The following is a 24701-nucleotide window of genomic DNA, read 5'->3' as shown; positions in this document are numbered from 1 at the left end:
AAAACACTAATTCAAAGGGATACACGGACCCCTATGTTTATATTATAGCGGCATTCTTTACAATAGCCAAACTGTGGAAGCAGCCCAAGTGTCCGTCAATAGATGAATGGATAAAGAAGATGTGGCATATATACAATACAGTATTATTTAGCCATAAAAAAGAATGAAATCTTGCCGTTTGCAACAACGTGGATAGAGCTAGAGAATATAATGGATGCTAAGTGAAATAAATCAGAGAAAGACAAATACCATATGATCTCACTCATGTGTAAAGTGTAAGAAACAAATGAGCCAAAGGAAAAAAAAGAGAGAGAGAAAGAGAAGCCAAGAAACAGACTTAACTATAGAGAATAGACTGATGGTTACCAGAAGGGAGGGAGGTGGGGGGATGGGGATTGAAGACTACATTATCATGATGAAATAATTAATTACATGATGTGAAAAAAAAAAAAAAAAAAGAATTGTGAAGGATAAAATTAGTAGCCTTACTTACTATTTAGAGATTCTTATTATCTAAGCTTGAATTAAATATGTAAAAATAAAAATGTCAATGATTGGAAAGAGTAAATAAATAGAACTGGAATATGGAAAAAATGCATAAGCACTATTTCATGATCACCTATATAATTTTTTTTAACTCAGTTCCTCACTCTGAATAAGTTGAGGAACCTCTGTAAGAGCTGAATTAAAATTCTGGGTCATTTAATTTATTAGAATCCCATTGTAATCAACTGTGGGAAGGCAATTATGATTCTTTCGATATGGATGTGTAACCTTGTTTACATGTCCTGCCAACAATTGAGAGGTCCTTGTAAAGAGAACATGTTCTAGTTATCTCTGGATCTCTATTCCTGGCATGGATATTAACATACACAACAAAATTTAACATTTCCTAAGTGCTTTCCCTGCACTATACATTGCTTTAAATACTTTACACGTATTTTCATTTAATTACTATTGTAGAAACAGGAGTCCTCTGGTTCCTGAACTTGGTACTATGTTATTCTCACATCACAGATAGGAAACTAAGCCACACAGGGCAAGGAATTCTTAGACACACATATAATGAATGGCAAAACCAGGATCAGAAGCCAGGCAACCTCTTTAGAGCCTTGGCTCTTAATGTTTATGTAAATATTAATAAATGTTTGTTGATAAAATCATTGAACTAATAAACCCACAGGCAATTTCTTTTAATTGGCAATATAAAATAAAGCCAGCGTGTTATTCATGAACAGCATGATGACTTTTTTCCTATGTATATTTGAAAGGCAGTTTATTTGATGATCTCACCTTTTTCTTTTATTTCTGGATCATCTGTTTTTCTATTTGTTTCTGAAAAGTAAAAACAAAACAAAATAAGTATTGTGAAAGTCGTCACTCATTATCTCAAAATATAGGACCATGTTTAAATGAGTTCAAGTAAATATAATTTAAGAGAAATATTTCTGGGCATGGAATTCCATTTTCCTAAACCCTGACTTCTTTACACATCAAGTTTGTTACAAAATATTAAGATCAGGCTCATCTGAATTAAAGAAATGCAGCATGTCGCCCTCACTGGGGTGACACCAGTCTCATTTCCCTAAGGACTTCACACATCCACAGGCAGCCCACTAAGGGTGCCTGCACTGAGCCCAGGTACTAAGGAGCCGAGATATGCCAGACAGCCCACCTGTGTCACCCTCTTGCTAAGTAAATCACAGTCACAGGGTCTCTTGCACGAATGCGACTCAGTGCAGTGAAATCCACCCAGAGCCTGAACCAAACAACATCCACCCTACATGGAAAATTATGGTACATGACCTATGAGCTTATAACCTCATTTCTGCATTATCTCAGATCTGGCCTATTGTTTAATCTAAGTTTGGGTCTAGCTAATCTTCAAGGTAGACCAGTTGATTATAGCTCCAGTAGGTACTTATTTAAATTTGAGTATTTCTAGGAACACATGTATAGACGGAGGTGTTGGAGTCAGGATAGGACAGAGTTTGGGAAACTCAGTTCTTCCCCTATAGTAGACAGGGCTGTGGGGTCAGATCAGGGGTACAATCACAGAACATTCGATTTCTTTGCTCCCTGGTTTCCTCCAGGGAAATATTCCTATCAAATATTTCATTTTGGGGAAGTGACAAGTAAATCTGAAGCAGGCTTCTGACACAAGGAAGTGATTTTCATAGGTCAAGAGTTTTCAAGATACCCGGTGAGAGAACGGAAACTCAGGAAGCTGCAGCGTGCCAGGATCGGTATAAACACATCACACCTGCCTCCTGCCTCCTGTCACCCCGTGGGAAGGTCTATCTCCCTCTGTGCAAAGGGGGAAGATGAGGCTGAGAAAGCAGAGTGGCCAACATATCAAGGTCAGGCGTTCACATCATTCCAAAGCCTATCATCTTCCCACAGCGCCCTTCTCTACCTTTTCTAAAAGGGAAACAGGGCATAGGGACTTGCAGGTTTTGCCTCCTGCAGAGTGGGCTTCATAAAGTTGACCACCACACACTTCCTGCCAGTGCTGCAGGAGGTACACGGGATATTTAAAAACACAACCAAAAGAGCCCTTCTAGATCTCTGTTGAATGTCCTAGGATTTCTGGTCTTATTAACTTTAACCTCCTTATCAGAAAGGTAGGTAGGCAGTGCATCATTTAACAGGATGTGCTCTCGTAGGCATCAAGGATACAGGATTGAGGAAAAACACTGACAATCTTGGTCCTTGAGGAGTCCTACGAGTGGGATCAGCAGTGCCTGCGGGAGGGCTGTGACCCTCCACATCCTCCAGTAATCTGTCACCTGGCATGTGGCTCGTGTAAATTGAGAACACAAGCACAAAATGCAAGTTCCTAACTTGACTAGAGAAAACAGATGGGTGCTAGGCACAAAGAGGAGTTTGAGGCTCTCCACAAATCTTCCCGCCCCCAAGGGAGAAATAAGGAGTGGTTTGCACTGGTCACATTTTAAATACGTGTGGGAGGGCCCTGGCCAGGCACGCTCCCAGGAACAAGGGCCACCATCTTTCTTCCTCCTCCAAAGCAGGATTTTCGATAGGGCAATGAGCCTGACCTAAGAAGATCCAGTCCAAACTTCCCCAGCTCTGGGCAAAAGCTGTCTCATGTCCCATTCTGTCCCTCACTTCACATCAACGTGCTGACATCTGTGACTAGTGTTTGGATATGGGGAAATGAGCAGAGCAGGAATTTCAGCCCCTGATTTTCGGTGCTTAAATGTAGCTTAAGTAAAGGCATTTTCTAAGAGATCCAGCTTCCCTGCACAGCTAAATAGTAAAGTGTTATTCTGCTCTACTTTATTCTGTACACATGCTTCCCTGGGAGACCCCATGTGGACCTGGCCATGCTCCAGAAGAAAATGACTTGTTGGATGCTTACTGGGAGCCAGGGGTTGTTCTAAATACTTACTGCAGATGATCCCATCCAACTCAATCAACTCTGGGAGGTAGTTTTCATTTTATGGATACAGAAACTAAGGCTCAGGAATCTTGCCAAAGGTCACAGAACATGTAAGACTGATTTATAATAATACTCTAATCACACACTGTATGTTCCAATAATGGGCAGCTAAAGGGAGCTAAATGCTCAGCCCAATTCTGAAAATTACCCATGTACAGGTTCACTTGTAACTCATACTTAGTGTTTAAGCACTCGTATCCAAGAAGAAATATGTTATACAATCTCTAACTGTACTAACTTCCTTTTTTTCCTCCCTTTCTGAATAAGGAAAACCTTACTTAAAAGAATGGGATATTAGTTGTTCAAAAATTATTATAAGCCACTAAAGAAAATCACTTTTGTGAATTCAAATATCCAGAACTCTATGATGGGCCAGCTACTGTGCCTATCTGCTTCCTGACCAGTTCTTGAACCTCAACATACGTCCAAAGCTAACTTCCATCCAGGCCTAGTATCCTCACAAGGTCCTCAACACACTGGCATCTGTGACTTCCCAAGACCCAGACCTAGGGCTCTGTTTCCTCAGCGATGGCCCACTTGGCCAGTCAGTTTTCCTGTCTCTTTCTCTGTCCCTGCCAGGACTTCCTGAGCTCAGGCTCTCCCACTGTCACCTGGACTATTACTTATCTCCAACCTGCTCTCCCCCCTGCACTCTGGCCTCCTATCAACTGTTTCCACCTTCCACCTGTTGCCCTGTGCTCACTTCAGAATACCATGAAGGACCATGGCTGGCAGGTGTTTCGGCCTTTCTGATCCTCAGTTCCTTGTCTGCAAACAGGGATAAGCCCCATCTGCTGGGAAAACTCAACTCCCTAACACACAAAGCACTCAGCAGAGGAAATGCAATCCATAGAAGCGGGTCTGTGTATTCTGAGTAAGTGAGTTTAAAGTCTTTATTTTTAATGTTTCTTCCAGGCATGTTGGAGGAGAAAACGATACTTGTCTAGGAATCCAGAGGCTTCTTCCCTACTTGTGTAGTTCTCCCTTTTCTGCCCAGAGAATGAAGATTGAAAGAGAATTTGCTGTACCCTTTCCGGCCCTTCCACCTGCTCAGACTCTTTCATCTTCTCAACCACAATGAAGTTCATGTCCTCATGGTACAATGGTCACGGGCGATTGGGAGGGTGTGGGGGAGGGGGCTTGTCACACTAGGGAATTACCAAAACTCTAGGTGCTGAATAAACATCTACAAAAGATGGATGCAGGGACTACTTCATTTTAATCTGGCCCCCAGCAATGCACCATAAAAGTACGTGTTAAACAAAATAAACATTGCCTATGAGAAACAGGTTAAGAGAAGGTTGAAGGTACATCTTTGTGATTTGTCATTAAAGATACTATAATATTCTAAAATACTCATTAAGTACAAAATGAACTGATTTTGTTACATAACAAAATAATACTTCAAAATAATGACAATATAGAGAAGAATTCTGCATTTTATTGCACTCAAATCACATTGAACAGAAGACAGTTACATTATTTTTAGAAAATCCATTGATGTTGCCCAGCTTGGCATGTATTTGTGAAGACAAGGCTCATTAGTTCAGATATTTGGAATTAAAAAGTATTTGACGTTGACCACAGCATAATGAATCCTCAGTTTCCAGATTCTAGAGATGATTATATACAAAAGTCCAGCAAAATTGTATTCATTTATCAGTTCTATGTCATTCCTAAGTTTCCCTAAAAAAATAAGGCTTTATAAAAAGTAGTGTTCTATAATTCACAATATTAGAATTAAGAGCTTTATTAGAATTTGAGTAGCAACTCTGTATTACCCATATCACAGCTTTAGAAAATTATTGCTTTTCTTAGTAACTCAGTCTTCTGGATTTCACTACACATTGGGTCAACATGCATAACTCACTACATTGTAACTATGATCTATAATGATAAAAATATAAAATCCCTTGGATTGTAACCCTAAAAGCAGGGGGGAAAAGTTATCTTATCTTAAAACAATGTTAACATAATCAAGAGCTATCCCTGACATGGAAATGAAATGACCTCTTTACAGGTTTTTTTGTTGTTGTTGTTTTAAATAGCTGTTTTAAATAGTCCTTTCAAAATGATGTCACTGCCGTCTTTCTAACAAATGAGTATTTTCATCACAGCAACTATTTCTGAGCCAAAATAAACCACATGAAAAATAGAAGAAACTCTTCAGGATAGAAAAGAAAAGGCTCATACGTTGCAAACAGCAGCAGGTATGTGGCTTGGTGAGTGCTTTTCACACGTCCTAAATCAATCCAGCTAGAGGCATCCTTCTTTAGTAAGATCACTATGCTGTCTTCAGTGTTGTGAGGACATTACTTTAATTAGCCAAAGGCAGAGCAATCTTTAAGATGTGCACCGGTAATTTATAAAGACTTTCTAAAATTTAAACAAATACTAAAGGGATAAAGCTATTATACGATTGATATGAGGTGCCAAACAGCATTTTTGCATGACAGAGCAGGCCATTCCTTTTGTCTATATTCTAGCAAGGAATTTAAATTTCTCCCTCCTCGAATTGAAAAAATAAATTAACCATGATAACTTAAGACTTTCACCAAAATATTAAATTTTTCTAATCAATGAGCTAACAGCTACAGCAATCTCAAAATTTGAGTTTTCCCCTGAATACTCAAAGCTAATGTAGAAATGTCTTAGAATGATATCAGTGCAGATATATACAACTCAAATCTTCACAGCTAATGGTGACAGCGAGTAGTGTTCCTCAGAGTGCAACAGCAGGGCACTCTTCATGGCTTTGAAATCACGTTTTTTTTTTTTTTTTTTTTTTGAAATCACGTTTATGCAGTTTACACAGGTCAGTCCAACAGACTTAGGAGTAATTACTAGTAATATATATATATTATATATGTATATATAATATATATAAAAACCCTGCCAAGACAATTGCTGCTACATTGTCAATATAATCAACTATTATCTGAAAAAACACACATAAATGTAGGTAAGATCGAAAGCTGTGTGACAAAAAGAGAAGAGAAAACCAAAGGATTCACTAATGTTATCAAAAACGGACATGCAGGAATGTAACATTACGTGTAATTTTTGGTTCTAAAAAAATACACTAAAATGCCAGTGGACTATGATCGATTGAAAACATCTTTAGTGTTCATTCCCAAAGATCTTGGTCTGCTCAGTAATTGCGTCACAAGATCTATCACAGCCATCTTTTGGAGCGTATGGTTAGGCTGGTCCTCTTGTGGTAGTGGGGGCAGTCTTTTTGAAGCTTTACGTATCTGCAAAAATAAGGGGAAATCTAAATTAAAGGACCAACTAGACACAGACTGTGAAACTGCTTCATTTCCATTCTACTTAAAAAAAAAAAAAACCCACCGACGGAAGTAAATGCTTTTTTTGTGCTAGTGTTGTTTTTAAGGGCAACTCGTTAAACAGTGATTAACTACCCAGAGAAGTCCCTGGGAATTAACTTGTGAAGCTGCTGATGAAAACTTAAGCTTCTTAGAGCATCTGAGAATTATAACTAAATTTCAGAATTTCAATCTTTTGAGAAATACAAGCGTTAACTCTCTTTCTCCCATCAGTGTTTTCACTGTATTAATAAGAAAAGTAATAGAGAAAGAAAATCTAGCATGGTGTTTGAAAAGCAAATATAGGAAGGATTTTCATGGAGCAATTAGATACTGTAAATTGCAGTTAAAATACATTATTTTAATATAATCATGTCAGTTTTTAATGTTACTGACAATAAAAATGGGTAAAAAAAAAAAAAGTATATGTAAAAGTCATTCTTGTCCAATTTTTTACAACTACTTTCTCATTCCAAGTTTAGTATCTGATTGATTTTACTATTACAGCATTAGATGTTAAAATTCGAGTAGAAAGGAAGATGGTGCACATAAAGGCCCAGCCAAATTTTGATATATTTTCTAAATCTGGATTATGATCCTTCCTACTTCCCTTCCTATCTATCTACCTACTTACCTATGTGTGTGTGTACATGTATATTCAGAAATTTTTATACAAGCAGATTTGGTGCTCAATGTGAAGTAACTAGGAATCATATGTATACTTTTATATATCCAACAGAAATGAGTATATACAAAAGACATGCACAAGATTATTCACAGAAGCTTTCTTCATAACAGCCAGAAACTGGAAACATTCACAATAGCTATCAACGTAGAATGGATTTTTTTTAATGTAGTGTATTTATAGTAAAAGGCAATGAATAGAACCAAATTACTCTACACTACCAAGTGGATGAAACTCAGCCATGATGTTGAGCAACAACAAATAGTCACCAAAAAAGTATGCATGTATTTGTGTGTGTTTACTTACGGTTTTATCTTATCAAATTCAAGAGCAAGCAAACCAATCAGTGGTGATACAGATGAGAACAGTTACTGCTGGTGGGGATGTGGGGGTGTGACTGAGCGGGAGGAAGGAGAGAGTTTTGAAGTGCTAGCCGCATGCTGAGTAGTGGGTGCAGGAATGGATCACATGGAAAATGGAGCACACAGTTTCATTAAACCGTGCGTTCAACAAGCGTATGTGTCTCTGTGTGTTAGTTACACCTCAACAAAAAACGTTTTTACAAATATGTTGGACTCTGGGTTCCCTCAGAATTTATCAGTTAGCTAGATCATGAGAGGAATGAACTCATGGTTTCTGTAACCTGTGCCATCAAACCTATTTGAGATTGTGGGAAGCTGTCTGAAGTATAATGATGAGCACCGGTAAAAGGGCAAATAAACTAGCAGCCTGGTTACAATTCTGAATGGCCCAAATATATGCTCCTAAATATTTAAAGACGACCCTACTCAGAAGTGGTCCACTGAGTTGCAAACCTAGTTATGTCCGAAATCGGGCCAGTCACCCCCTCTACTACTCTCTGTTTCCTCCTGCCTTCAATAAGTGGGTAGAGAGCTGATCATTTATTCATTCAGGTCAGGAACACAGGAATCCTCCTTAACTCTTCCCTTTAATCAACCCTCTCTTCCCCACAAATTGCTTCCAATTCCAATCCCCATGAGTCCGCCCTGCCAGTCCTTGCACCACAGCTGAAGCTTCTGCTGTCTCCAGCTTGGATCAGTACATCTGCACCCTTCCTAGTCTGCACCTTCTCAGTGGACTACCCTTTTCAGATCTGGATCTGACCATGTGACTCCTCTGCTTGGAATCTTTCAGTGGCCTCCTGCCATCCTTAGGCCCAGATTCAAATTTTTAAACATATAGACGGTACACTCCAGGTAGTGACGCCTGCGTCTTTTTCCACTTGTCTTCCTACACTTTTACATGGCACACTGTCCTGGTCCTTGTTCAACAAGAGCTTGCTTCCTCTGCTCCCCACCTACCAACTCCAGTCACTTCTGACAGCACCTCTAAACTCAGCCCCAGTACAAGGACACATGGGAGGCCAAATGTACTCTCCACACCCTTGCTCCCAAGCTGAGTCAGTTATCCCTCCTTCTCTGTGCTGTCCTGTATACCACACTGGTATATAATTAATGACATTATAGTTGGTTGTTTTACTCTGTTACACGCCCACAGGACTATGAACCACTATGGGGTAGACCTATATTGTTCAAGTATATTCTTTGCCCAGGGCAGAACAGATGCTTAATATGTACTTCCTGCATAAATGGTGAAATCTACAACAGTAACATTCATATTAGACACTTATTAACATAAACCAAGACCTCTAGTGCTGTCAAGACTAAGGCTGGCTAGGTGCCTTAGTGATCATGTTAGGAAATGCTTGGTGACAAGGGGAGGCATGAGTGAAAGTTTGCACAGGTGCAGCAGAGTGAAACCATCATCACTGCTAGACCAGTCCACAGTGAGATGAGTTACAGACATGATCTCCATTTTCAGAGAGATAGGAACAGCAGCAGAAACACTGATGCTCACATATTTCCATCTTGTGTAATGTGATTATCACCATAAAACATAACATTAACTTTTTTTTTCTGGCATAGTATGACAGAAAAGATTGTTAATGGCACCAGTTAGTGAAACAGCCTTAACGTACTATTTGGCAGGAAATTTTACTTGGATCAACTTTGTAAGTGATTCTCCGTAAGTGAATCAATTTGTGCTATGCACATTTATTGTCATATTGCTAGAATCACACACTCTATGATTTCAAATAAAACTCTTGAGTTTGAGGAGAAAGGTAAAAGCCCACTAAAGGAGCATGGATCACAAAAAGAATTTTTTAAAAAATCTGGTATTCAAAATGATCAGAATGATCAATTCTTGGGACTGACTTTTTACATCCTTGTCAAGAGCAAAGTACTAATAAATTTACAAATATAAACAAACTGACAAAATACAAGCTACTGGACAACTTACTTTTCTGCAATAATTCTTAATCTTCAATACTTCCAGGTCCTAGCTGAAGTACTAATGTATACAAAGAGGAAGATAAACAGTATATCTCTCTAGTTTTACCCCACCAAAACAGCTCTCAGAACTCATTAGCTCTTAGGCCTTATGAAAAATCCTCTAGAGCACAGAGTCCAAGAGTGTAAACTCTGGAGCTAGTATGCAAGGGGCAGTCTCCATTCTGCCACCTGTCAGCTCTCAGACTCACTTTGTTACGTCTCAGTTTTCTTGTCTGTAAAATGGGAGATAACAGCATGTCTACCTCTTAGGTAACTGGAAATATTAAATGAGTAAATTCATGTAATGTGCTTAGAAGAGCACCTACATAATGCTTAGTGCTTAATAAATGTTAGCATTCACTGGGTCCTCGTGTGTAGCTCAATACAAAGGTGAATTAAGAGAGCTCCCACCTTGTGGGGTTATATCATACCCATAAGTATATTATTGTGAACTTTAATAAGCAATATTAAGACAGTATAACCTAGTCTTAGAATGATCAGGGAAGGCAAAGTAATCATCAGTTAGATTCCAGGGGCCAGAAAAAAGTTAACTAATAGCTAGCATGTTGCAGAGGTCCTTAATTAAAGTTTCCACTGAATAACAGATTCTTAAAGCCTAAAAGGTTAGGAAAATTGAAAAGTAAGAAGACAGGCCCTGGGACGCCTGGGTGGCTCAGTGGTTGAGCGTCTGGCCTTTGGCTAAGGGCATGATCCCGCAGTCCTGGGATGGAGTCCCATATCGGGCTCCCTACATGGAACCTGCTTTTTCCTCTGCCTCTGTCTCTGCTTGCCTCTGTCTCTCTCAGGAATAAATAAATAAAACCTTAAAAAAAAAAAAAAAAAAAGAAGACAGGCCCTACCATCAGTACTCCTACAGCTTCTGTAATCACACAGATAATTAATATAAAAGCAGTGAGCTTACTGTATCAAACGATCATGAATATAGAGTTTCAACTATTATTCTTTTGTAAGACTGAATAAAAGAGGTTGTAATATAAGTAAGACTATGAAAATAATGGGAAATAAGCAAACCAAGTGCAATCATTAAAAATAACTCTTGGCCTTACAGTCTCTTTGGCAAGGTCACACCATAACTGTGCAGTGGGTCAATCAAATTTTTATGACACCAAATTACAGGTTATAACTTTCTGAGCAGGCCTTTCAGGGTTTAACTTCTCTTGATCCACCTCAAAGATCAGGCAAATTAATTACTAAACAAAAATTGCCACGGTCACCATTTATTGGAAGCTCGTTGTATGTCAGTAAGAATGCATATTAATCAAATCCTCATTTTTATGGGCTTCGGTTGTTAAACACCTCATCTAAAAAAGCAGCTTATTATTCCAGCACCTCAACCTCTAGGTATTTTATATTTATATGCCAAGGAAATTCTTAGGCTCAGCTTATAAAATATGAAAGTAAAAGCACAGAGATTTCTAGCCAGAAAACAGGATTACCTTTTATACTTCCACTAACATCAGGTCAATATTAAAAAATATGAACTGTAACTAGGAAAGAGTCAATGTTGTAAAACTCATTATTTTTAAAAATACATATAAGACAATTTTCTTTAAAGGCATGGACAGTAATCAAAATGCTAATTCAGTAGCCTGCTCTGTCTCCTCAAGGCAGAAACGAGGCCCTCTGCGAATTGCCATGCAACAAAAAAAGAAATCGTAAATGTAGGATAGAAACATTGGCTCTCCCTGTTCTCTGCACCTTTCCTAAACACCAAATACACACACCTGCTCAGTATTCATCATGTAAAAGACCAATTTCTCCATGGATTTCTATTCTCATTCACATTATAATACCAACAGCTCAGTTCTCTTAAGTATTTAGACCTAGTACTATAAATGTACATGGTATGACAAAACCCTGAAACATCTCACCAATCGTGACATAAGCACAGATGAGCTGGGGTATAGAACTAAAAATATTCTTTGATTATAAAAGTCATTTTTTTTCCTTGAAATTTGTTACTCAGTAGATTTTGGCAGTTATAATTATTTCTACAAAAAGCACAAACAGTAATGCACATCATCGCTACAAAATTCACAGTAAGCATAATGTAAAAAATATGAGCAAAAAGTCAACCAATAAATGACACAAAAAGAAAGGAAACAGAAATAAAATACAGAAACAGGAAGAAATACACCTAGGATAGAGGTACTGGAAGTTTCTCTCTTCACAAAAACATGTTTTTTTTTCCCACAATAAGAACAGGAGGCTTGTGTGTTCATTTTATAGGTAGAGTTAATGTCATCTCTAAAATGCCATTTGAAAACAAAGGATTTGGTCAAAATGGTGTTCCCATTCTCTGAATTCAATGCTGATGAGAGGGACATGTGGTAGAGGGGAGAGAAAAGTACAGAAATGGATTAACTCAGTGGGCTGGAAGGAAAGACTTCAGGTACTGCCAAGGCCTAGGGAGCCAATCGGGATCACCCAGGGTACTAAGATGCGCTTATGGAAATAGAGAATGGAAGAAGACAGTGACAAAATAATGCACTATTAAACTTCCATCTTAAGGCAGTTCTGATTCCATATCCTCCATCAATTAGCATGTCAATTAGAAAAAAATAAAAAAAGGAAAAAGCCCCACCTAGTTACTACTACTACTACTACTACTACTACTACTACTGACCATCTATAAAGGCAAAGATCATGTTACTTTGATCATTAATGCTCCTCACTTTCTAGCTCAACAAACATGTACTAGACTGAATCTGATGTGTATTTCCCTTTACTTTGGCTCAACTGATCAAAACACAGATAATCTTCTTTTTGAATTTAGGTATAATTAATCTTTCTCTCAGGATTTTTGCTCTTCATAGACTGATTTCATAGAGCTGTGTGAGTATCAACAGTATATTCTAGAGTAAACAGAAAAGGAAAAGGCAGTGCATCTAGCAAAATGTCATACCTGGGGGTACTTCCTGTTGTTCTTCCGCAGGGGGCATGTATACTTCTAAAATAAATAACAAAATTACAATCCATTACATATTGCTGACCAGTATTTAAAAAACAGATTGTATTTAAGTTACTGTGATTATTTTTACAGACATTTTTGGGATTTGATTGCAATGATCACAAAAACATTAGGTTACAACAAAGAATTAGCTATAACCTGGCAAAATGTTGTTTGCTTTGCAAATGTTCTGTAAAATAGGCTTTCCGTTATCTGCCTAACTGACTCACTGCCTGGGCAAAGGAGATATGAACTAAAACCTAGGTCTTCACCACAATTTTGCATCAGACTTGATAAGAAAGCTGAAGAAAAGATATTTAAAATATCTTGTTAAAATGTTTTTAACTCATAACCCTAATTTTAATGTGAACAAAAGACAAACTGAAATAGAATCCAAAAGTAAATCCATATCCTTAATAAAGTTTCTGAAAAATACTATTCTAAGCCTAGACAAAAATATGGATATGACTTTAAATATCTCACCTTTTCCCCTGGCTACTTCAACCCATTTGCAACTAAAGAGACTATAGACTTTATCACATAATGGTATAATAATATATTGATCTAATTCACTCTATAAAATTACATATATATGAAGATCTTCATATCTAACAACCCACTGAGCATTACCTTAACCTAGAGATAAGATTGTATCAGCTTTCCTTTTGCTTCCTAAAGACTTCTTAATTTTATTTATTTTTTTTAAGTTTTTAAAATTTATTTATTCATGAGCAACATAGAGAGAGAGAGGGAGGCAGAGACACAGGCAGAGGGAAAAGCAGGCTCCATGCAGGAAGCCCGACGTGGGACTCGATCCTGGTTCTCCAGGATCACACCCTGGGCTGGGCTAAAGGCGGCGCTAAACCGCTGAGCCACCCGGGCTGCCCTGCCTCCTAAAGACTCGTAACAGACTTTGGTCAAAAGGAAGAATTTTTATAGCATTTTCTAAAACTCTTGTTAATTATGCAGCTATTTTAATCATTTTCCTTCTGACACTAATTTGCTTCTAATTTTAAGAATAATACATACTCGAATGGAAGATTTGGAAATATTTTACATACAAGGAAAAAAATCTCACCTATTCCCACTGATCACTATTAATATTCTGGCATATTTTGTTGTTTTAGTGGCAGTACTGTGAGTGCTTACTAGCTTTCTCTGTTGTGACTGGCTTGTTAAGGTTTGCATACTGATTTCACTCTTGGTTAAATCAGAGATCTATTAGCACTTTATCATCTTCACTAATATTTTTTTCTCAGAATTTCTTTTATTTGTCATTTTAGGTTTGAAAAAACTGTGTGCATCATAAAGTATTGATCACTTTGTTATTTCCATCATTGATGTTATACTAAGAAAGCCTTATTATTATTATTGCAAGATAAATTAAATTTTCAACTGATTGTATTCAAAAAGTATACATTTAACAAATTTACCTGAAATTTATTCTGGTAACAATGTAATGAGAGGATTTTTTAAAAGGTAATTATGAATTAATTATATCAGCACAACCTGATTTTCTTTACTCCAGAACTTGTTAAATCCACTTCAGTAAGGCTTTCAACTCCCATCTTCATGAGGGCTCCCAAACATACCAATCTCAGGTCTCACCCATCTAGTTCATATCATTGGTATATCCAACCTGCTACTTGAAACCTCTACGTGGGAATCTCACTTCATTCCCAAACTTAAAATAAGCCTTGGTTTTCTCCTCTAAACCAGTTTCTTATATATCCTAGTTTTCTTCTTGGTAGATTGCCTCCTCATCCGACAGTTATTCAAACCAGACCAAAGTCTCCCTTTATTTCTCTTTCCTTCACAACCATCAGAAAGTTTCATCAGTTGTAATTCAAAAATACATTTAAAATACAAGACTTCCTCCTCCGTGTCATTTCCACTGCCATAACATTACTCCAGGCCACCATGATCACTTCCTGGATTGGTACAATCATTTCCTAACAGGGTGGTCCCTGCCTCCATTTTTGCTCCATACAATCCATTTCCTAACTAGGAATGAAAGTAATTGTTTAAAGTAAGTCAGATTATGCTATATCTCATTTAAGTATCTTTCCCAGATTCCCACTGCACTTGGAATATAATCCAGATTCATTAGGTCCTCCGAGTTCACAACTGATCTGTCACCTGAATCTTTAATGCTTAAGCCAATTCAAGTTTATTTTCTATTACCTGTAACAGAAAATAACCATCCTGACACAGATGGGGAAGAAAAGAGGGTTTAGGCACAGGGTTGATATAGCCTAACCAGTACTTTTGAATAGAGCACCCTAATGACATCCTGACAAATGGATTTGAAGAACACAAGTATCTAGTTGAGAAGATGGGCTAGAAGGCTACCACTGTTGTCCAGGAAGGTGATGAGGGCTGAACTAGAGCACTAGAGCCACAGAGAAAAGAATGGATTTGAAAATCATTTGTCTAGGGATGCCTGGGCAGCTCAGTCAGTTAAGTGTCTGCCTTTGGCTCAGGTCATGATCTCAAAGTCCTGGGACTGTGCCTTGCATTGGGCTCCCTGTCCTTAGGGAGTCTCCTTCTCCCTCTCCCCCTGACCCTGCTCCCTGCTCGTGCTCTGTCTCAAATAAATAAAATCTTAAAAAAAAAAAAATAGTCGGTCCAGCTGAACAACATAAAGAACCCAACTTTTAACCCATCCCTGCCCAAGGCTAACACCATCTGACAAAACCACCCCCTCGTTAGAGGAGCCTTGCCGAAGCCAGTTATTTGCTATTGTAGTATCCTGGTTTTATCTCTTTTATCGCCCTTTTCATAATTTGTAGTTACTTTATCATATTTGGCCATAAGAATGCCAATTCCAAGGAAACCAGAAATGCTATCTCCATCATCTTCGCTTGCACTCTCTTAGCCCCGGACATCCTATAGATAGCAAAGTGTCCAATACGTATCTCTTGAATACATGAATGTAGTTTTAATACAAAAAGTAAAACTATCTCTATAAAATTAACTTACCTTCTAAAATTATGTTTGAATCTTCTCCAGCATTATCTAAAAAAAAAAAAAAAAAAAAAAACCAAACACATTTTACATTATCTCACACTAGATCCTTAAATTAACTTATCTCTACTAAGATAACTAAATTTGGCTCTTTTTAGACTGGGGCTTCTTATGGAGACTCCTAAGTATTTTTTTAAATTTTATATAAATTCAGTTAATTAACATATATTATGGGTTTCAAAGGTAGAGGTCACTGATTCATCAGTGCTCATTACATCACACACCCTCCTTTTTAAAATTATTTTTTAATGGTTCAACATCTAATATTATTCTAAAATTACCCAAAGAATATCCACTAATTACTTTTTTTAGAGGCCAGTGATTTATCAGTCTTATGTAACACCCAGTACTCATTACATCACATGCCCTCCTTAATACCCATTACCCAATTACCTCATCCCCCCACTCCCCTCCAGTGACCCTCAGTATGTTTTCTATGATTAAGAGTCTTTTTTTTTAAGATTTTATTTATTTATTCATGAGAGATACACAGAGAGAGGCAGAGACATAGGCAAAGGAAGAAGCAGGCTCCCTGAGGGGAGCCTGATGTGGGACTAGATCCCAGGGCCCCAAGATCTGCCCTGAGCCGAGGGCAGCTGGTCAACCACTGAGCCACCCAACCATTCCTGATTAGGAGTCTTTTATTTGTCTCCCTCTCTGATTTATATTAGCATATCAACTTTAATTCCTAAATTATATTCAAAGAATATATCAAATAGGCCGACATCATCCCTGATGACATAAAACTTGCATAAGGGAACAATATTGACAATATACAATTACTTCCTTGGATACTTGAACATGTCTTGTATTGTTTACTACCTCTGTCTTTATTCCACAAGCTATCAGACTTTTAATAAATATAAGGGGGGTGGGACTGACTTGCAGGAGACACCTGCTTAGAGAAAGAGCTTACCTGAACTTTCTAGCCCTTCATTTTCTGATGGTTCATATACTAGAAGATACACAGAAAAAATAATCCGTTAGGACTACATAATTCTCACTATGACACAGCGTTCGCTCTATGGTTTCATGAGCACAGATGATGTCTCATTCGTCCTTGAACCCTGGGGCATAGTTGCTGAGAAGTGGCAGGCTGAGGAGGGGGGCAGTCTGGTGTGGAGTCAAACAAGCCCAGATTCCAAGTAGGCCAGCCCCCTTTTAGCCAAAAGAGAGCGGCAGTTACAGATGTTTTTTTAGTGTAAAATGGGGGAAATTAAGGTTCTTCCCCAATTACTTGTTACCAGGATCCAAAATCTGTTTACTCCCAGTGGCAGTGAATTTCCTTTCTCTATTTTTTTCATGTCTGCAGGGGAGGGTTCTGAGCTTAGGCAACAGCTCTCAGATCTTCCACTTGGGGGCAAGCACTCGTGGTGCCAGTCCCACAGCACAAAGGCTCAGCTTACAGGTCCTGAACTCACTGCCCTGCACCCATCAGTTCTCCTCTTGTTGACCTGTACGGGGCTCAGTGGCTCTCTGTTCTGCTGTAAAAGATGCTCTGGTCTCAAAAAAAAAAAAAAAAAAAAAAAAAAAAGATGCTCTGGTCTCTTCTCTCGGGCTCAGCTGGGTCACAGCTTTTTTATCAACTTCATCCCAGCTTTTTCCATTCTCCAAAAACGCCTCAAATTTTCTGGTGTGCTTAGAGTGAGCTTTCTTATTTTCTTAGCACAGTTATAAATGTATTCCTTATGATCATTTAATAAAGGAAATTTTTTGAGCACCTACTATATTTCAGATATTATTCTCAGCACTGGGTAAAGTAAGGGAAAATTTTTAATCCATCATCCTCTGTCCTTCTGGTGGTTTTGGTAAAACAAAGGGGCAGTGCCTGTTTGCTCGCTCCGTTCCTTTGAACTGTGTTGTATTTAAACATGCTCAAGTCTCTACCAACTTAAAAAAAAAAAAAAAGGCCCTTTATTGAGCCTACTTCCCTTTTCCCCATCTCTCCCCCTCCATTTCATAATCTAATTTCTTCAAAGTCATTTACATTTGCTGTCTCACTCCTCCTTTCCTTCCTGAACCATCTCTCTTGCGGCCCTGACTCCTCCCTGCCACAGCTCCTCTGAGACCACCAGTGAGCCCCTCATTCCATCTAATGGAGGTGTTCCACCTTGCCAAGTTAGATCTCTCAGCAGCTCCTTCATTCTCAAACACTACTGCCCTTGGACTTCACTGTGACCATGTTCTCCTTTTATTCCTTCTTTTCTCCTCAATCTTCATCACCTACCCTAGTCCTACCAGGCATTAAATATTGGCTTTCATGGTGGTGAGCCACAGAGCCTCCCATTCCCCCCAACTCAGTCCTCCCTTCATAAGTGATCTCAGCCTTTGTTTCAATTACTTTATCTAGACTCAAGATTCCCAAACTTATAGCCAAGAATTAGATGTCTCTGCTGAGACCCAAGCACCAATTGGCTTATTAGATATCCCCCCTGGATGTCTTGACATACAGTCGACATGTACAGACTGGACTCATGGCCTCTTGGCTCATTTCTGTTTTCTAGTCTTGCCTATCTTTGGGAAAAAGCACCACTATCCATCAAGGGAACAAGCTGAACAGTGGATGGGGTTCGTGACATCGTGCTTTTTCAGCCCAGCTATATCCACACACATCACACCCTGTCAATTTTATCTCCTTACATGTCTCAGCTTGTCTGCTTCCTTTTACTGCCACCACCCTGGTATAAACTACTTTATCTCTGTCCTTTGAAAATGGCTCCTGCCAACGTCATTGGGAAGCCACTATCATACTAGATCAAATGCAGGTTTTCAGTGCTCACCTTGCGTGGCTCCTCAGTGGCATGGGACACTGCTGAACATCTCTTTCCTGAAACTTATCTTCTCTGATTCCTCTTTTGGCAGAGAATGGGACTCGGGGCAAGATCAGATTGAGATAACCGCACTAAACTAACTAGTCTCCTCACATCCATTCTTGTTTCTTTCCAGTCTATTTGCTACATGCCAGGCAAAATGTGTATCTGATTCTGTAGTGCCTTGAATGATGCCTAAGGGTAGGTAAACATCCCAAACTATCTCTAGGCATCCTCTGGACCCTAGACATAGTGCAGTCCAAGCCCAGATTAGACTGCCAGCACTCCAGACACATCTTCTCACCTCAGAGGCTTAAGACACTCCAGCCACCTTCCCCTTGACTTGTCAAGGGCTCTAATTTTCACCTCCAAACTTTAGGGAAGCCTTCCCTGGTCCATTAACTAACTAGGTTTCTCTTCACTGTGTGCTCTTGTTACACACCATCCTTGTTCTCACCAGCACTTAGCACAATTGTGAGTAAACACTAAATTGAAGTTATCTGTATGATTTCTACCCTCCCCCAACATTCCCCTCCACCAGGCAAAATATAAAGTCTGTGGGAATATGAACCGTGTGTATGTTCCTCACCTGAACTGCTCCAGTCCTATGTTTAAGGCATACATAAGACAGTTAATACATATGCAGCATATGAATAAATCAATCAGATGGTAAGATGGTACTACTTGCATTTCCTAGATTTATTTAATATAGGCTACGTATATTCAAATACATATGCTTCCTAGATTTTTTATGTGTAAAGTTGGTTCCCTCCCCAGCTTTAGTAAGTAAAGATGTTTTCCAGGTTTAGTTTCTAGATGTAGGGAATTTAATACAGAATGTATTCTCTTCTCCTACTGAAAAATGGTTTTGTCTTCATCCTACTTATGGCTTCATTTACATGTTCACTTGGGTTTCCCCATTCTGGTTCCTAAATATCACTAAGGTATCTTTTTAGAACACAGTGTACAATCCTATTAATAATTCTATTACTTCCCTTTCGTTTGAAAAAGTTTAGGTTTTATAGTAACGTAATCTAATTATCTTAAAAGCTTGAGATCCAAAGTGTCTCAAATCTTGATGACCCCCCTACATCCTATTTATTACTCTTTTTAACCTGTTGAATTATACTTATTCTGATATTCTGCCTATGAAAATACATTTATTTTTACAACATCTTTTTTAACACAGTATCTAATTTTATACTTCTTTCAAGTTTGATTTTAAAGTTCTCTGGATCTAGTCTGCAAATTCCCTTCCAAACATGTTCTTTCTAGCATATTTAGACAAACATTATAATGAGTGGCAGAAATCAGAAAAGTATCTCAAGTCTCATCTCTCCATGTAATTTTTAATTTCCAAATTACTATTTTCTCCTTTAAATTTGAAACTGAAAAAGAAAAGCTAGATGCAATCATAGTGGCCAAGTTATTTAATTCCTTATAAAGACAGAATCCAGGATTCTTCCAATGGCATCATTCATATCCCCTTAGAGACAGCCACTGTGAATGGTCACCTTCGTAGAACCTTAAATCTTAAATACATATGCTTAATAAATTATAGTGTATCAGGGTTTATACACAGCCACTCCTAATTTTCTTCAATTGAGAACCACTATCATGAGACCATACATTTCTTGACAGTAGGTACTCTATATCATTCATATTAAACGTCAAGCTCCCAAAACCATCCAGCACATAGAAAGTCCTCCATATTTACCTCAAGCACTATACATTTCTTCCCTCTTCTTGCTTCACACATGAAGTTATGCTCAATTGACTCTTTCCTTTTAGAGTCATTTATGAAGGTGGTGGAATAAAAATGATACACCACTGGCTTTATCATTTCTTAGTCATATGAACTTATGTAAATCACTTACATTCTCTGAACTTTATTTCTTTCATCTGGGAAGTAGTAAAAATAGAATCTACATCATGAAGTTTAATAAGGCAGAATAGAAGTGCTTGGGAAACAAACAAAGCTATAATTGTCTAAATCTGAATCTAATGCCACTCAAGCCACAAAATTATGCCACTTTCAAGTCTGCAATGAAATTATTTTGTACCTTTCTCCATACTAACAGGTCCATCACCTTTAAGAGTGGGATTACTTTGTAGAAGAAACTAGTCATTAAATTTTGACTAGTTCTCCACCCACCATTTATTTATTAAAATATAATAAAGCATTATATTTTAATCAAAAGAGAGCTATGAATATAAATGAGATAAGCTTTAGTGAATGATTTTCAACTGCTTCCAAAGGCAACTTGCAAGGAGTTTAAGAAATTAGTTAATGGCAGAACCACTGGAGGAGGTAAACAATCTCCCCAAGTAAATTCTTTGAAAACTCCCATTCATTTGGTGATTTTAAGTTATGGTATTTGTAGCTTAAAACATTATTCTCTATACTCTACAGTCAAAGTATGAGTAGACTGTAAAACAAATAGGCGGCTTAAAGTTAAGAAGCATTTCCAAACCTGGTTCATCATAGTCTTGGTATGTAAGGTCATCTGCAAAAGAGAGAATAAAACTCAGTATTAAATGGGTCATTCTATGTAATTGCTTAGCTAAAAAATACAACTTAATCTCAAATACAGAATTATTCCCTTAAATATTAGTGTCTGCAGTCAGTGATAAGTACCTTTGCCCAAAAACAACTAGACAAAAGGACAAGTAAATTATTTTCATAAAAATTCCTCAAACTGGTATAAAGATGCAAAAGTAGCATTAAGGATTCATGTTTTGTCATGGTGCCAGTGTAGACAAGCTAAAATATGAAAGCTTGATATTCTTTTCATAATCTCATCTTGTTATAAAGCAAAAAGACTTGTATTAGGTGTTAAAATTACTTTTGACTCCTTTGAGAGAAAAATCACCAGGTTAACATAGCACTGTAACTGTAAAGGCTTGAGTAATGTTTGCAATCTAATGAAAATATTCATCCAATACCTGCTTCATGGTATGTTCTTCCATCATCACCTACTATTGGCTCCATCGAATCTAAAAAGAAAAAATATACACCTCTGTCAAACATGAAAAAAATCAAACACATTACCGGATGCCATTCTAAAGTATTTACAAATTCTAATCTTCACAACTGTGTAAGACAGATATTATCATTACCATCTAATAAAATTTATGTTGAATACAGTTCCATAATTTTCTAAGTCACAAAGATAGGAAGGAGCAGAACCAGTCAGACTCCACTACATCATACTGCCTTGTCAATTTCCAAATCACATTTCCAGTGTCCTATCTACAAAGAGCAAAGTTCCAATGGTGGTTTGAAAAATACATCTCCTCTTTTCCTCATTCCTCGATGTAATATTAAACTATATTCAGGAATTTCTATAAACATCTGGGCAACCAAAAATGATTGTGAGTATTACAAAGAGGACTCTACGATAAATCAGAATATTAAACCTGGGGTAAAATGGCCTTGGCCAGTGCTCAAACAGAAACACATTATCACAAACCTTGATTGTCCTGCTCATACATCATCTCTTCCATATCCTGATTATAAGCCGGTGAAGCTGTAAGTTAAGAAGTGATTAGGAAATTGCAAATATATCTCAAGAACGATTATACTCAATATTCAAAATAGGAAAAACACAACATCTAATAATAACAGAATTGTAAAATCATAATGATGCTCACATTTATATTCACTCATAGAACACCCGGGTGCTACCTTTGCGAAATGCCAAATACAAAGATGAATGAGACAGTCTCCATCATCAATGGGTTTATAATCAAACCACGAAATGGTGAAGTTACAGTCTCATTTAGATTATGCAAGTTCAACTACATTCAGCAAAAGACTAATGAGAGAGAGACTGAGAGCAAAGAGACGGCAGGTGAGCCGACCTCTCATCCACTCAGCAAGCACCTGCCACAGAGTGTGCCTGAGCAAGGACACATGCACGCGCGCGCGCACACACACACACACACACACACACACACAAACTTCCCAGCCCCTCACACCTGGACTCAGTACCTGAGGACTCCCAGACTGCAATATAATTCTAGTATATACAAATACATATTGTTGAAACAATATAGGTCCTAAATGCCAGCCAAGAATATCATGTGGTTCTCATGTACAGAGAAAGACATCTCTATTCCAGCACTGGGAGAAAAACTAGTCAACACAGGCTTTCTGAAAGATGACATGTTCCTCTCCAATGAGGCCATTATCTTCTAAGGATGTGTGACCAGTGACAACACATAATTGTGACTTTTCAATATATTATATATATTATATTATATATTATATGTTTATATAATTAACTATATATTATATGGTATTTTATGATATAAAATATATTATTAATAGATATTCACAGATAATGTTTTTCTCTCTCACAATGTTCTTTTATAGGAAAAGACTCATTCTAATTAAAAAAGGATAGTATTAAGCTTAAATCTCACCTGTCTCTTCTATATGGTAACTGTCTTCAGTTTCTGAAAAGAATAACATCAAATTAATAGTACCACTTTCATAAAATTCTACAATTTTACTGTAGAGTATATTCTTAATCTATGCTTATCATTGATGTTATTTTGAAAGCAAATTATTATTAAAATAAAACATGAAAATAGCCATTAACTGTCTGCTAAAGACTTTATCTTATTAGTAGAACTACACCTAGAAATGCCTCACACATTCTCGTAGATCCACTCAACACCACCATAGCCTGTACTAACGACAGGATGATTTGAACAGAGTAACATAGTGACAAGGCTGGACCCAGGAAAGGGGCTAATTCCTAGTCTACTTCAAGTTCCACTGTGGTGTCCTATTTTCTCCAGAAAATAGTGTCTACAGATGGGAATACAAGGAAGAATGAAGGAAACTTTCTTTTTTTTTTTTTTTTAAGATTTTTTTTATTTTATTCATGAGAGAAACAGAAGCAGAGAGAGAGGCAGAGACAGGAGAAGCAGGCTCCACACAAGGAGCCCAATATGGGATTTGACCCTGAGATTTCGGGATCACGCCCTGAGCCAAAGGCAGACGCTCAACCACTAAGCCACCCAGGCATCCCCGAAGGAGACTTTCTAGCATGGGGAGCTAAAAGGCAAATGTGCTCATAATACTCCTAGTAGCAAAGTGCTGCTGCCACAGAATCCTCACTACTCCACTGATCCCGGTTAATGTAAAAACTATATGAAGTGTAACAACTCTTAATTTCTGAAGACTTTTAACAAACAACTTTTAAGTTGTTCAACCATTTACCAATTTTAAGTTCACACTAAATCTATACCCCAACTAAAGTTTAGGTCAGAAAGTAAGGTTTTCTCAATTTATAAACTTTTTAGAAATATTTCTTCCTACCCTCAATCTATAACTCCTAACCTTGAAAATATCAAATTCCCTATGTGAGTGTCTTAATTGAATTGTGTCCTATAAGGAACATCTAAGATACCAAGATTCTGAGTAACTGTCAATCTTCCTGAGCCAACCTGGCTGAAGACAGGAGGGAGCAAGAGACATTAGGAAAATGCGAAATCATTTTATCAACATCCCTACTTAGAACCATTTTTTTCCCCAGAGAAATCATATGATAATTAAAAGTCTAAAGTTCTCTTTTTTAAATAAATAGATAAATAAGTAGATAAATAAATAAATAGATAAACAAACAAACAAATAAATGTATATATGTATGTATGTATTTGAGAAAGAAAGGGAGAGCAGAGAGTGGAGAGGGGAGGGAGAGAGTCTCAAGCAGACTCCAAGCTGAGTATGGAGCTGACATGGGGCTTGATCTCATGACCCTGAGATTACAACTGTGAGATCAGGACCTGAGCCAAATCCAAGAGCTGGACACTTAACCAACTCCACCAACCAGGCACCCCAAAGGTCTACAGTTCTAAAGTTGGTCGGTCTATAAATGCCTATTTTCAAAGCATAATGCAGCTGAGCTCATATACAAACTCAAACTCATTTTGAGTGTACATTTTTCATAGAAAATTATGCATTGTATACAATTTTGCAGGTTGGTGTGGAAACTAAACCATTGCCTACAACATTATTTCTATGGAAATGTGCATTTCCTGCTGTCAACAAT

At 37.7% G+C, this 24701-nt stretch overlaps 1 protein-coding gene across 9 annotated transcripts in view; it reads right to left on the bottom strand.

Annotated features, from left to right (window-relative positions):
* Nucleotides 1–24701, bottom strand: part of ASPH (aspartate beta-hydroxylase) — a 212528-nt gene that overhangs the window by 112736 nt on the left and 75091 nt on the right. For all 9 annotated transcript variants that reach the window (XM_072734661.1, XM_072734664.1, XM_072734662.1 and 6 more), the window contains 8 exons: nucleotides 23065–23097; nucleotides 22110–22166; nucleotides 21583–21633; nucleotides 21111–21143; nucleotides 16743–16781; nucleotides 15782–15817; nucleotides 12755–12799; nucleotides 1294–1335 (listed from right to left, as the gene is read on the bottom strand). In XM_072734661.1, the coding sequence (XP_072590762.1) occupies nucleotides 1294–1335; nucleotides 12755–12799; nucleotides 15782–15817; nucleotides 16743–16781; nucleotides 21111–21143; nucleotides 21583–21633; nucleotides 22110–22166; nucleotides 23065–23097 (336 nt within the window). The remainder of the gene's footprint in view (nucleotides 1–1293; nucleotides 1336–12754; nucleotides 12800–15781; nucleotides 15818–16742; nucleotides 16782–21110; nucleotides 21144–21582; nucleotides 21634–22109; nucleotides 22167–23064; nucleotides 23098–24701) is intronic.

The sequence above is a fragment of the Vulpes vulpes genome, chromosome 13 (genome assembly GCF_048418805.1).
Source record: "Vulpes vulpes isolate BD-2025 chromosome 13, VulVul3, whole genome shotgun sequence".
Lineage (NCBI taxonomy): Eukaryota > Metazoa > Chordata > Mammalia > Carnivora > Canidae > Vulpes > Vulpes vulpes.
The sequence above is the reverse complement of the archived record's forward strand: the minus strand, read 5'-3'. Positions and strand labels throughout refer to the sequence as shown.